This window comes from Aquarana catesbeiana, linkage group LG10 (genome assembly GCF_042186555.1).
Source record: "Aquarana catesbeiana isolate 2022-GZ linkage group LG10, ASM4218655v1, whole genome shotgun sequence".
NCBI lineage: Eukaryota > Metazoa > Chordata > Amphibia > Anura > Ranidae > Aquarana > Aquarana catesbeiana.
In genome coordinates this window covers 253985473-254000632 of record NC_133333.1, presented here as the reverse complement: position 1 = coordinate 254000632, position 15160 = coordinate 253985473, and the positions used below count along the sequence as shown (strand labels likewise).

The 15160-nt window shown below is 42.8% G+C and overlaps 1 protein-coding gene across 1 annotated transcript; it reads right to left on the bottom strand.

Moving 5' to 3' along the window:
• Positions 1–2265: 2265 nt before the first annotated feature.
• LOC141111394 (pancreatic secretory granule membrane major glycoprotein GP2-like) lies at positions 2266–14843 on the bottom strand. Its single transcript, XM_073603653.1, has 9 exons — positions 14783–14843; positions 13549–13656; positions 11574–11788; positions 10446–10600; positions 8359–8598; positions 6594–6750; positions 5518–5590; positions 4951–4989; positions 2266–2647 (listed from the first exon to the last, which is right to left on the bottom strand). Exons 1-9 carry the CDS (start codon positions 14826–14828, stop codon positions 2583–2585), a joined length of 1098 nt encoding a protein of 365 aa, XP_073459754.1. The 5' UTR covers positions 14829–14843; the 3' UTR covers positions 2266–2582.
• Between the last annotated feature and the right edge of the window lie 317 nt (positions 14844–15160).

The following is a 15160-nucleotide window of genomic DNA, read 5'->3' as shown; positions in this document are numbered from 1 at the left end:
ATATTCTCCCCTCCTTCCCCAAAGTAACAATCTATTGGTCACCACTGCACACCACTTTGCTTACCTCTGCACCCTCATCTACAGTTCACATCTGTACCCCCCTCCATCCACACCTCACCTCTGTATCCCCCTCCATCCATAGTTCACCTCTGTACCCCCCTCCATCCACAGTTCACTTCTGTACTCCCCTCCAGTCACAATTCACCTCTGTACCCCCCTCCATCCACAGCTCACCTCTGTACCCCCCTCCATCCACACTTCACCTCTGTACCCCCCTCCATCCACAGCTCACCTCTGTACCCCCCTCCATCCACAGCTCACCTCTATACCCCCAATCCCCTCCATCCCATGTCCTCCTCAATTCCCATCTCCTCCATCCTATGTCCTCCTCTCCATCTCATGTCCTCCTTCCCATGTTCCCCTCCTTTTCCATAAATTTATAAAACCCTGTGAGCTGCTATACTAATTCAGTGCAACCGCCCGCACTGTCCACACTTCCTTAAAATATGTGCAAAAACAATTAGAACCCTCCATCCACAGCTCACCTCTGTACCCCCCTCCATCCACAGTTCACCTCTGTACCCCCTCCATTCACAGCTCACCACTGTACCCCCCTCCATCCACAGCTCACCTCTCTCCCCCTCCATCCACAGTTCACCTCTGTACCCCCCTCCATCCACAGCTCACCTCTGTACCCCCTCCATCCACAGCTCACCTCTGTACCCCCTCCATCCACAGCTCATCTCTCTCCCCCTCCATCCACAGTTCACCTCTGTACCCCCCTCCATCCACAGTTCACCTCTGTACCCCCCTTCATCCACAGCTCACCTCTGTACCCCCTCCATCCACAGCTCACCTCTCTCCCCCTCCATTCACAGTTCACCTCTGTACCCCCCTCCATCCACAGCTCACCTCTCTACCCCCTCCATTCACAGTTCACCTCTGTACCCCCCCATCCACAGCTCACCTCTGTACCCCCCTCCATCCACAGTTCTTCTTTGTACCCCCCTCCATCCACAGCTCACCTCTGTTCCCGCCTCCATCCACAGTTCTCCTTTGTACCCCCCTCCATCCACAGCTCACCTCTGTACCTGCCTCCATCCACAGTTCTCCTTTGTACCCCCCTCCATCCACAGTTCACCTCTGTACCCCCCTCCATCCACAGTTCACCTCTGTACCCCCCTCCATCCACAATACTCCTTTGTACCCCCCTCCATCCACAGCTCACCTCTGTACCCCCTCCATCCACAGTTCACCTCTGTACCCCCCCCCCATGCATAGCTTACCTCTGTACCCCCCTCCATTCACAGCTCACCTCTCTACCCCTCCATCCGCAGTTCACCTCTGTACCCCCCTCCATCCACAGCTCACCACTGTACCCCCCTCCATCCACAGCTCACCTCTGCACCCCCTCCATCCACAGCTCACCTCTGCACCCCCTTCCATCCTTCCATTCCCTGTCACTCCGGTCCGTAGCTCCTGACAGAGGGAGAAGCAGGACGAGCGGGCTCGAGCACATGAAGCCCGCAGCTGTCCCGCTCTCTTGTCATATTGTGGCTGCCAATTGGAACAGAAGGGGAGGGGGGGATTGGCTGCACCTGCTACTCTGGGAAAACTGCAGGCAGCGCAGGGCTTAAATGGCAGCTGCTTTGGGCCCCACAGCGATGACAGGGCCCAGGGCAGCTGCCCATTTTGCCCTGCGTTGAAGATGGCCCTGGTTGGGCATGTCTGTGACCCATGAGTGGGCACCTTGGACACTATGATAGTCCCAAACTGAACCTCATTCCTAGTCGGGAGTATATACCACATAGAGTGCAGGGGTCAGGAGTATGTAATACACAGAGGGAAGAGGTCAGGGGGACAATTACTCACAGAGTACAGGGGTCCGGAGTAAATAGCACATATAATGTAGGATTCAGGGATATTTAACTGTAACACACAGGCAAAAAAACAAAACAACAAAAAAATCACTGTAGCCCCCCGCCTTCCCCTCCAAGCACAAATCTTTCCTGACCCAAAGATCCCCACACCCTCTCTACTCCACAACCAACAGAGATCGCTAAAATGCAGCCACCACATCTAATGGCTGGTGAGCTGCAATATATTAAATTTTGTTTTTTGGATTTATTTATGCCTTAGGAGGCACCTTCCCCTGAACAGAGCACCAGCAATGACTAAATATAAAGGCAAAGAAGCACTTTGAATTACTTTACTTTGAAGTTTATTATATGTAAAAGAACAGTAGCAAGTACAAGGTGCGCTCTCCAGGGATACAATATATATATATATATATATATATATATATTGTCTACTTCATTAACAATTCCTACTGTACAATAAATACAACACAATAAATTATTTAGGTATAAAGCAGGCAGAGCAAAGTATGTACAAAATGAGAGATAATCAGGACGCACAGCGGCCAAGTTATCTTAGGTAGCGTTATATATAATGCAGCAAACACCATCCACAGAAAAAAGAACTGGATACAAGATTCCTTCATAACTTCTCTCTGCAGAGAGCATTGGGGGTGACGATATGACAAAGTCTCATGGTGCCGGGATGGTCAGTTCTCGGAGGGTTTACATCAGTTTCACCAAGATGCAGGAGAAGATCAGAGCAGACAAAGTCCAAGGCATGGAGAAACCTGGAACAACACACAAGAGATATTAGGAATGGAGCGGCTTCGTTTTTCTATGGAAGATCTTCTGATCAATTCTAGGTTTTCATTGTAGTTGCAATCTGGTGAAAGACAACTTTTATACCAGATTGTGACATTGTGAGAATTGAAGGTGTATGTCCAACCAGAATGTTTGTTTCTTAACTTTTGCATAGCGTGGTGGCATTAGAGAGATTTACCCTCATTTACTGTCAAGGTGGCAATGGTTTTACCGGATAGAAATTGAGGGAAAATCTGCTACAAGGACACAGAGCAAAAAAAAACAAAAACTGATAGGTACTTTGACCCTTCCGTACTGTACTCTGTTTGGTGAAACCATTGTCATTGGGACAGTAAGCAAAGGGAAATTTCTCTAAGATATCTAAGGTAGCATTAAAAGCCCAAAAGGGTTCTTATCCTTCCTGACTATTTCCAAAGAAAAAAAATTGGGTGGATATACACTTTAAGGCTGGGTTCACACTTATCCGAATTGGATGTGGGTTTCCCCGCATTTAATTCGCATGACAGGAGAGTGTGCCCGGCTCTCAATGGAGCCGGTCCACACATCTCTGTGGTGGCAGCGGAGCGGATTGCACAGATGTCCTGTGCGTCTTTGGCTCTGTTTCAGGTCCGAATTCAGGAAAAAATTTGGGCCTGATTCATCCCCGAAACAGAGAACAGAGACGCACCGGACCCCTGCTGTGAGCCAAACCCCCACTAAGTGTGAACCCAGCCTAACAAAGAGATCCCCTCCACTTTAGATACCACCAAAAAACATTTAATACAAGATATACATCTATGATGTTGGTGTAATGGAACATTATGTGTTTACTAAAGACAGAACAGCCCAGATAGTAAGGATAACTTGCCACAAATTTGTGGTAGTGTTGAATTGTGAGTCTGTTAACTTGCTGCCCATTTTCACTGGCAAGTTGTACACTTGCAGAGCACTTGAAGCACAAGTTCTAGTTGGAATTTTAGCCACAGTGCCCCCCTGTGGTGGGAGGACTTTTGTACAACATAACTGAACCAGAATTTGCAGCGGATTTTCAGAATGTTTGCAAAGAAAGTTGATCTGGAGTCATGCAATGCAGACTTGCTGCAATTCTGCAACAAATTTGTGAAGCCAGGCAAGTCTAGCAATAGCTTAGCAAGTCATTTTCAAACTTGCAGCTTAATTGCTTGCTATCTGGGAGAAGCTGTTTGCCTTCAGACTGTCTCTCTCTGATTGAAATTCTCAGTCAGTGCTGATAACTCTTCAACTTAATGCTTCTATAGTAAAACTAATATTGATAAATATTTAGATATATACTAAATGTATCCATAGAAATATATGGATAAAAAAACCCTCAGTGATTGTCATTGTTACAATTCGACAGATGAAATGGGGCAAAATGGGAAATGTTACATATCTCTTTGGGGGAGTTTACTATTTTTGTGGCCGGTAATAGGAAACTACAAAGGCTCAAAAGGAGACTATTGTTTTTGCTTTGCATTTTTTAATGCGAGCAGTGTAAGCATACGAATGTGACATGGTATCAGTCTCTTGCAGTCCCTGTACAGCAGGGCCAGAGTGTGAGAGGAAGAAACAGCACAAAGACAGGGCACCATTAATGTGCCGCATGCAAATGTGTTAACAAGGTACATGCTGACAGGAGGAGAGAGCAGAGTGAACAGGGAGATGACCTAATCAGTGTGCTACTGCCCCTTCACTGCCCAATCAGCAGACTGGGGGGTAGGGAGAGGACACTGCTGTATTCCAAGGTGTACTAGAGAAAATGGTGTCATCCTCCTAATTGTGCTGTGTGGCAATGCTGTGCAAACCTCAGGACTGGATGGACAGAAATACAAATCCTTTCTCAGGTAATATGCCTCCCCTAAATGTTTTTTACTATCTGGAAATTTAGAATATTTCCTGGAATTCAGCTTTAACTCATGTATACTGGTGGGAGCTGGTGCTTTAAATGGGTCCTGATGTCCAAAGACCAGTAGAAGGGCCTCTTGATCATGCTGCACTGTAATTAGCTGCACAGCCCTGACATAATCCGTAGCCAATCCCACCAACTGCTGATTGTCAGCAGATAACTGTGAGCTTTTGGTGACAGCTCAGTCACAGTTCTGGGGGTGGCGGTGGAGAGCTCTCCAAACAAGACAGCAATGCCTATATACAGGGGCTGGATGTTGAGGTCAACCTGCCCTACCCCCACATATAAAGTTGCTGTAAAGGGGTTTAACATGTTTAGCTACATCACATTAAACCAACAAAAATCTCAATGTAAGAGATTACTTACCTCTAGCAGAACTGTTATCTAAATAGTAATAGGTATCAGCTGGAAAAAAAGAGAAACATATCTGTTAATTGGAGATCTCAACCGGACTGATACTCATTCTTCTGGACATATCGTATGATATTCACATTCACTGTAGGCTGAAATAATTGTGTAGTGATCACAAAAAGCGTTTGTAACCCCTGACAATAATCCCTAACAATGGGTAATTTGCTCCCTTATTGGTCTGGTAAATATACGGGACACATGGAGCAATAAAGACATTTTTTAAATTAGAACGGTTAAGGGTTAGAACCTCTGCAGGTTTTTATTGTTTTGTCCCCTCTGGGACATTTTTCCTTACTTCCTGGTCAGGTGACAGGTATCAGACAGAACAGGAAGTGAGGGAAAATCCCACCCACAGGGAACAAAGACAGCATTTATAAATTGACAGAAGCTTTAACCATTTTCCCACATTATCCAAAACAAAAAAAGAAAATAAATGTCTTTTCTGGAGTTGGGATTTAATAAATGTGACTGAAGGAACACAGAAAATGACTGCAACAAAACTGTGACCATGAGATGACTTACATGCATCCAAAAAGATACTGACTCTTCCTGCAATGTCCGGGGAACCATCTGACTTGGATTGAGGGCTGCAGGTCTGTAAGGAAATAAAAGTAATTCAACAGAAATTTCAGACAAGTGAAATTGATGAAGAAACTGTAAATTGTATCCAAGAAATACTCCAGCTATGCTAAAGTCACAACCTCCCTTATCTGTGTAATCCCCACAATGGAAACAGTGGAGAATGCGGGCACACCAGGTTCCTTAATCACTCTAATGGTGAGACTTCCCTGGAATTGTTGGCATATCCCCTTCACATTGGTTTCAGTCTCTCTAAGCCATATTCCCCAACCACCTATTTATTCTACATTGTATCGGGGCAGCATGACACCATCAATTGTTTATGTTAGGAATGAGTGCGACACCATCAAATGTCTTTGTTAGGGATGGTCATGAAACCACCATTTGTCTTTATTAGGGATGGTCATGAAACCATCAATTGTCTTTTTTAGGGATGCACTTGGGTTTGGGCCAAACCCTAGCTCATCCCATCTTATGGCAGCAGCAGATGGGCAGAACTGTGAATTCTGGTGGTGGTATCTCAATATCAGAAGCCGACATAATGATTTTAGTCACCATTTTTGTGTGGAGTTGGTCATGAATTCGGCAGCTGTTCTCATTACACACAGCAATGTTCTACCTGCTTGATTAGCAGCAGCAGATCAGGTAATCAAAAGGGAAGCTGGTATCTTTAATATTTAATTTTCAGTCCATAAACACCCCCAAGCATCTTAAAAAGGCCGTGCAATGATTAGAAAGCCAACTGTGGACATTGAGGCAGCTCAGTAGATTGATAGTTAGCACTCTTGACTTGTAGCACTGGGGATCTCAATTTGAATGACAGCCAAGGCATTATCTGCATGGAGTTTGAATGTCCTGCTTGTGTTGGTTTTCTCCAAGGACATTCGGGTAGGATATTTGGCTCCTGTCTGAACAGGTGCTAGTATGTGTGCGTATGGCTAAAAAAAAAAAAAAAAAACTGTCTCCTCCTTCAGGCACAAAAACCATAGAACACCCTCTATGTGTATGTTGAGTCTTACCGAATTACAATCACTACTGCAGAGTGCAAGATCGGCATAGAGATAGACGGTGTTAGAACTGGTAATCTGGAAGACTTTCATAGGAAACCGAGATTCAGTGCCGACTCCATTGCTGTCCACTGTTAGCTGGTCAGAAGAAATTTGGCTAGATGGGCACCTGGATACAGAAAACCTTTCATTAGTTTTCAGTTACTGTAATCTAAAGATTAGAACACAATCCTGGTACATACTATTAGAGCTGAACAATATATGGGGTGTGTTCGTTAAAGGTATTTCATCCAATGCTAACCAACACATTGCTGTGAACTGGGCCTATTGGAAAAAATGGGTTGCCAATATGTTGGTCCTGCCTTGAGCAATGCAGCCCATCAACAGGTGGTGTGAATGGGCCCTTCAATGGAAAACACATCAAGCAAAAATGCAAGTGTTAATTCAAACCTGCATTGAAATTTTGTATCATTTCAAAAGCGCTCTGTAGATGAAACATTTATATTATAATTAACATAAAGTTTGGGAAAGGGTTGGATCCCCTGTAGGGCTGCCTTAATAGCATCATGGACCACTGGGTAAAGTAACACTCTGGGGCCCTTACCAGCCTGTCCCAAATTGTTGATAGAAGTAAGGCATTGTACTTTTAATATAATCGATTTTAAACAATAAGAAAATGTGCCATGAATCAAAGGCTAATCTACACAAAAGGCACAGTATAGGGAGGGAAGCAGAAGGGCAAAATACTGGGATCAGGAGGGCATAGTACAGGTTCCGGGGCGCTGCCCTGGACACAGCCATCCCGGGACAGCTTAGTAAAAAGCATGACTGTCCCAGCAAATCCGGGACAGTTAGCAAGTATGATGTTCTGCAGGATTATCATGGGGCCCCTGCGCCCCTGGGGCCCTTGGACAGTGCCCATGCATTAGGATGGTCCTGATCCCCTGTTAGGTATGTTTTGCTTGCTGTCTAAAGAAGCTGGGAACGCCATAAATAAAGATTGCTGGGTTGTTCACCATCATCACCCTATGGAGTCCAGCACCTCTACATAGAACCAAGTTCCCAAAGCCCTGATAAAGGTGGACTCCTTAACATCCCTGAATTATGTTGCCACTTTCCTATTCCCTAGTCTCTTCTCAAGGTTCGTATTGATGTCCAAAGCAAAATTTTCCCTCGCATCCAGTCCTGGTGACACCAAAAATACGGGGATATAAAATGATGGAAAATCTCTCCAGTGAGGACATAGAAAGCAAGCGGTGTGGTGAAGCATAAGAACCTCTTTGCTGGTTTCTGTTGCAGTCTGTGTCACACTGTATTGATGACCTTATCTCTTCTTATCTTATTTCTAGTCCTGGTGTCACAAGTATGGATCAATAACAAGAAAGTGCCTCAAAGTAGCTCCAGACACTTCACAAGGGCTCCAACCCTTCCCCCATTCTATCTAAAACTGAAAAAAGTTGACTTAAGTTGGGCTGTAAAGATGAACTCCAGGATTTATATCACTTTAGAAAGTTGGCTTGTCCAGATTAGTTCAAAACGTTATGCCAACACTTCAGCAATATACTCCATAGACATTGTGAGTCTCAAACCATGTATGGTCAGGCTGACATTGTCAACATCGTCTGTGTCTGCAGGAAAGAAATTTGCTCCATCTATGGCCGGCCTTAAGGCCTTAAGGTGAAACTGAGTATTGTTTTGTGTATTTAGTGAATTATTTCTGTAGTCAAAGTGTACAAAAAAGACACAGAACTGCTAACCCAGTGCACTGTGTACTTACCCGTTCTGAAGAAGATAGTACTTTTGGTCGCTTGAACTGGTAGGAGAGGCATAAATATTCACCACTTTGAGTTTAAAGGTGTTCGCATCCAGATCTGGTACTCGCACTGAAAGATAAATAGTATCTTCCACAATCAGGGTGTCAGAGTCTGAGAGAGCGGTCGTATATGTATTATCTTTAAAGGCCATCATTAAAGCTGCATAACTTGCATTTCCTGTAGGGCCGTTTATTACTGTGGTCCTGGAAAATAGACACATAACAAAAGGTTACCTACCTAGAAACCCTTGCAGGTATGTTGTCATGCATCAATAATTTTATACAGAGAACTGACATTTTTTACACTGTGGATAAAGAGCAAACCTATTAGATATCTTCATTGGCTCTGTGTATACGAATGGAAGCAATGAAGCTGATATACAATTTCAAATGCAACACAATGGATTAAAATGAACGTTTATAAAAAATAAATAGAAATTAAAATAATTTAAGAGAAGTACACCAAAAACATTTTTTGTCCATACTTCTCTTGTGGGTCACAGGAGCGCACTTACTTACTCTCCTGTGACCCAGATTGCCTGCTATCAGCTGGCATGGCACAGCCTCTCTAGGCTCTGGAAAGTTCCTGACATTATTGTCAGGATCCATTCGACTGCCTGATTGACAGCTGGATCCACCTCTCAACATGTAGCTGAGAGCTGGAGCCAGCGGCACATGCCTCCTTATCTGCCCGATGCTCCTGTGAGTGCTGGAGGAGCAGAGCAGAGAGCGATGACTGACAGACAGACAGTCACCGCTCTCCACTCAGACCAGACCAAAAAACTGAGCAATAAGTAGCCATGTGATTTCCTAGTTCACAGTCTCAGACCCGACAGGGGACCACTGCAGAATCACATTGATACTGCAACATAGAGTATATATGTTTATTTATTTTAAAACCCATACGTCTCCTTGTCAGGTTGGAACAAAATCAAAGAAGAAACATTCCTGAAATAGAAGAGCTTTCATACTCATCTGACAGGCAGCCCATGTCTCCTACCTGTCCATTGGTTCAGTGCTGCAGCTTCCACCAGACTCTTCAGTATTCAACATTTCTGGAATGTCTCCCAGCGGATGCCATGGTTTATTCCTCCGACTCCAATGTCACTACAGGACTCAGCAGAGTCCTAAGGAGAAGAGGAAGGAACCATGCAGCATGGCAAAGGGAATGCACAAGCATTGAATGCCAAAGAGCCTCAAGGCGGCTGCAGCAATGAAGCACAGGGAAGGTAGGAGACAAAGGCCTTAAAAACTCTTCTATTGTTGGAAAATTAACTCTCAGTTTGACATTATTACTTGAAAACACTTGGCCCACGTTGCTTACACCCACGTATTCTCAGAGAGTTGAGCTCAGTTATATCTAAGCTTTTGTTCCTATTTTACTGAGGCTTGGCACAAGGGGTTTAACCCAACTTTTAACCTATTATCTCTAATAAAGAGTAAACTGATCATATTTTATATGTCTCAATAAACATTGTTTTTACATAATTTTTGGTAGTGTTGTTGCCGTTTAAAACCCCACCCTAGGGGGAATCTCAATCTTTCTCCCTAATAAAGAGTGAATATACATTTTTCTATGTGATTTTCTTTTGTGGATTCTTTAAGATTGTGCAATGCTGACATGTTAGACAACCTTATGAGATTTGCTTTGATAATATATATATATATATAGATAGATAGATAGATAGATAGATAGATAGATAGATAGATAGATAGATAGATAGATAGATAGATAGATAGATAGATAGATAGATAGATAGATAGATAGATAGATAGATAGATAGATAGATAGATCTATATATATATATATATACACCCATGTGTCCTCAGAGAGTTGAGCTCAGTTATATTTAAGCTTTTGTTTCTATTGAAGCTTGGCACAAGCTTAGTTTAGTGCCTTTCTTTAAAAAGGGATTGAGGTCTTCAACCAGTAACTACAGACCTGTAAGTTTAACATCTACTGTAGGGAGGATATAAGAGTAGATGCTAGAATGCAATATCATAAGAGATCGCCAGCATGGATTCCTGAAAGTAATAATAATCATAATTACCCAATTATTGGGTGCAGTGTCACATTAAGAGTGACATTTATATTCAGCGGGTAAGAGCAGGAAATATTCATGACAACGTCATTTGTTATTCGGATTGGATCCGTCTTGCCAAAAATATACAGCTGGTTTGTGTACATAACATGGGTTGCATTCATCTGTAGAGAGAGGAAGCAAATAAGTCATTAAACAAGGTCATAAAACTTACCGCCATACAGTAAACTGCACATTAGCAAATAGTTACTGTAATGTCAGTGTATTTGCTGACAAGTCAAAAAGGAAGTCTCCAGTTTTGTTAAGGCAGAACTCCAGCTCAAAACAACCAGATACAAATAAATAGCCCACCAAAAGATAAAATAACAAAACTAGATTTTACTACAATATTCAACTTCAATGCAGAGATTTCCCCCAGTGGTACTTTTGCCAATTGATGTCCTCAGTCTGATGGCCAGATTTTCTCAACCCACTTTATCTAAGTCAAGGTCCCCTTGGACCCCCCACCCCCAGCCTGTGAATAGACAGTGAAAGGAGAAGCAGAGGACCCATCACTCTGTTCTCTCCTCCTATCAAAATAATGGGGGGGAGTTATAGATATACCAGTGCATGTTTTTCATTAATGCTATGAATGCATTAGGATAAAACAAACACTTATGCCCCGTACACACGGTCGGACTTTGTTCGGACATTCCGACAACAAAATCCATGGATTTTTTCCGACGGATGTTGGCTCAAACTTGTCTTGCATACACACGGTCACACAAAGTTGTCGGAAAATCCGATCGTTCTGAATGCGGTGACGTAAAACACGTACGTCGGGACTATAAACGGGGCAGTGGCCAATAGCTTCCATCTCTTAGGCTTTATTACCATTTAATGTGTTCTTCTGAGCCTGAGGTATGCAACAAAAGTTTCTGGTTCTGGTTGGAAATTTCTTTCCTTACTAAATGCATTTAAAAAAATACATAGAGGGTAAAACACTCTTCTGGGGGCAAAGACAACAATAAAGACATGACAAGCGTTCTACACCTTCTCTATTCCATGCAAACCCTAAATTAACAAATCTTTGCCTATACAGACTTTAATGTATCTGTTTTTACTTCTCTTGTATAACAAACAGTCAGGAGAACTTACCACAGGAACTGTGTTACAGTCAGAGGTTATCAATGGACGCTGAAGGATCATCTCCGAAATTCCATTCACACTCTGATTTACTGCGACACACTCGGAGTTGGTGCTGTTCAGCCTTATGTCGGACGTATTATAACCATTTTTTTCCAACCAACATTTTGACACTTGTATATTGAACTTTGCTCCAGTACAAGTAAGATTTGGAGATGGAAGGCTTCCTGAAAAAAGAGTAAATTCATTCAGCATTTCTAAGATGAGAAGGTGATGGTGATGTGATTGATGTACATTATACACTATAGGGGTTTTCTATATATACCCAATTTAGGGGGGCAAAAGTGACCAGGGACTGGGGAGAAAGCTGCCATAGAGTCAAAGATTTCAATCCCAATTATACTTCCAGTTTACATACAGTACTTTGATTGTTGGTGGTCAGTGTAGTGCCCCTTATATTGATGATCAATGTAGTTCCCCCTTACATTGATGGTCAGTGTAGTGCCCCTTACTTTGGTGATCAATGTAGTGCCCCCGTATATTGATGATCAGTGTAGTGCCCCCTTACATTGGTGATCAGTGTAGTGTCCCCTTACATTGGTGATCAGTGTAGTGCCCCTTACATTGACGGTCAGTGTAGTGCCCCTTACATTGACGGTCAGTGTAGTGCCCCTTACATTGACAGTCAGTGTAGTGCCCCTTACATTGATGGTCAGTGTAGTGCCCCCTTACATTGATGGTCAGTGTAGTGCCCCTTACATTGATGGTCAGTGTAGTGCCCCCTTACATTGACAGTCAGTGTAGTGCCCCTTACATTGACAGTCAGTGTAGTGCCCCTTACATTGATGGTCAGTGTAGTGCCCCCTTACATTGACAGTCAGTGTAGTGCCCCTTACATTGACAGTCAGTGTAGTGCCCCTTACATTGATGGTCAGTGTAGTGCCCCCTTACATTGACAGTCAGTGTAGTGCCCCTTACATTGACAGTCAGAGTAGTGCCCCTTACATTGATGGTCAGTGTAGTGCCCCTTACATTGATGGTCAGTGTAGTGCCCCTTACATTGATGGTCAGTGTAGTGCCCCCTTACATTGATTGTCAGTGTAGTGCCCCCTTACGTTGATGGTCAGTGTAGTGCCCCCTTACATTGGTGATCAGTGTAGTGCCCCTTACATTGATGATCAGTGTAGTGCTCCCTTACATTGATGATCAGTGTAGTGCCCCTTTACATTGACAGTCAGTGTAGTGCCCCTTACATTGATGATCAGTGTAGTGCCCCTTACATTAATTGACATTGTAACATCCCCTTACATTGGCTTTTCAGGCATTTGGATCCCAACATTGACTATATTTGGTCACGTCCATAGATGGTCATTGTTGTCTCCTGAAAGACCCCACCCCTTGGTATATATCAGTTGTCCTCCACCAGACCTCTCTTTCAGCAGGAGTGAAGCAATTACTTATCTGAGAGGCAGAGTTTGCTCAATTAACCTCATGCAACCTCCATGGAACCTCTGGTTCAGAAAGTCTGGTATTGGGAGCACACAGGAGTCCTTTAGAAGCTAATGACTCTTTCTCGGGATTTGTCCTATACAGACCTCCCTAAGCCACAAATCTCGGTGCAAACAGTGATTGTTCCATTGGGAAAAGATAAGTTGCCTTCTGTGGGGTCTTGCCATAGTTTCTGCTCCAATCTCCATATTACTCACAGCAATCCAAGTGTACATGTTTATGTGACAGTCAGCCTGCAGACAGTCAGATTATACCTCTACTATCCACCAATCAAATATGGGACAAGCCTGGGGGGCTCATTCACACCGGGGCGCTCCATTGCTGGTTAATTTAAGAGCCGGGTGTAAACAGGCCATTACACTTTCCCACTATGTACTATGTATGTTATATGGACCTCATAAGGTTTATGGGAAAATGCAATATTTGGTTTTAATAGGCATGAGATCCATTGTAAATATTTTATTATAGCATACCATACCTGGTGTAAATGTGTAGAAAGTTGAATTGCACTGGCAGGTATTAGTAATATTGTTACAAATCTCATCAGTAGCACAGGTGACACTTCCACAGGTCTGAGACGCAGCCACTGGAGAGATAGAAAAAAAAAAAAAACATGAACGTACATCCTGTGTTCCTGTGTGGAAGTCTAAACGGATCTCAAATCCATCTACTATGTAATACAAGGATCAAAATAAATAAATCAGAGATAATGGCCTTGTTTCTTTCAAAGTGCTCCAAACAATCCAATTAATGTCAAACTGCTGCAACTTGTATCCAAATGTTCCAATATACAAACTTGTTTCAAAAGTGTTACAATTCATAAACAAAGCGCTCCTCAACACTCTTCCCCTATATTGTATTCACCCGTGTTCATTAGACATGTGCACTGTTCTTTTTCATTTTCGTTTCATTTGTTTTTTGTTTTTTTTTTCGTTTTCGGGTAAATTCGTAAATTCCAAAATTTTTAGTTTCGTAAATGCGAAAATTTACGAATATTCAGGAAAAAATAGTTACACAGGTTTTCGTTAATTTGGATGTTTCCGAATTAACGAATTTGTCGAAATTCGTTAAAAAAAACAAATTCGGAACAAAAGGAATTGCACATGTCTAGTGTTCATGAATAAGACGAGGTTCACATATATGCTGGTGTGGGAACGTGTGTAAATCACAGGCAATCCGGCACCAGCAGGAAAACCACACTGTTATTTAGCAGATGCACCTGGTTGCCCTTACATATATAGTAGATTCTTGTGTATGCTGTAGTCTTATCTCAAACAGTGTTATCAGTCCTGCCCAGTTTTCATGTGTGAGACCCCCTACAGCTACAGAGACCCCTTCCTCCTATGTTATGTGGATGATGAAAGGTGGAGGTGTTTTGTGGTCCTAAGGCAATAACACTGCTTGTTCATAGACACAATATGGTGAGAGCGGGCGATGTAACAGGAAGGCTGGCAGGATCACTAGGTGAAAATATGTGAATAAAGGCTGAAAAAAGAAAACTAAAGCAGCTGCCAATAAGGACCAGCACGCTGCAATATATTATATTTTAATTCTCGGGTTTAGATTCACTTCAATTATAGAACGGATCTCCCTCGCTTTTTTTTTGTTCATTTACCCTTCCCTGATCATTCCCTCCAATCTCTGGGGAACGATCTCTGTCTCTGTATTCCAGATGTGTTATTATAAGATAAAAGGAGACAAACTTCACTCACCCGCCATGACAGCGCACAGTACAGATAGCAGTAGTGTTGTCTTCATGGTGATCAGGGACCCTAGAAAATACATCCTATATGAGCAACCAATTTCTGTTTGCAATTTAGCAAATAATAATAATAATAATAATAATAGTAATAAAAAAAGCCCTACAGAGTTTCGCATTATTTTATATATAGTTTTATACAGTCAAAATAAGACAAAACAAATACAAAAAAAAAAAACAAACATCTATATGTTACAATATTCATATATGTAACATACTGGTAGGTTAATTGGATCCTATCTAAATTGTCCCTAGTATGTATGAATGTGAGTTAGGGACCTTAGATTGTAAGCTCCTTGAGGGTAGGGACTGATGTGAATGTACAATGTAT

Bases quoted from the DNA above. Each gene is read 5' to 3' on its own strand.
- LOC141111394 (XM_073603653.1), bottom strand. From the start codon at position 14,828: ATGAAGACAACACTACTGCTATCTGTACTGTGCGCTGTCATGGCGG. The intron at 13,657-14,782 runs GTGAGTGAAGTT...CTATCTCTCCAG, and splicing joins ACTGTGCGCTGTCATGGCGG to TGGCTGCGTCTCAGACCTGT. The intron at 4,990-5,517 runs GTAAGTCATCTC...CTTTTTTTCCAG, and splicing joins CAGTATCTTTTTGGATGCAT to CTGATACCTATTACTATTTA.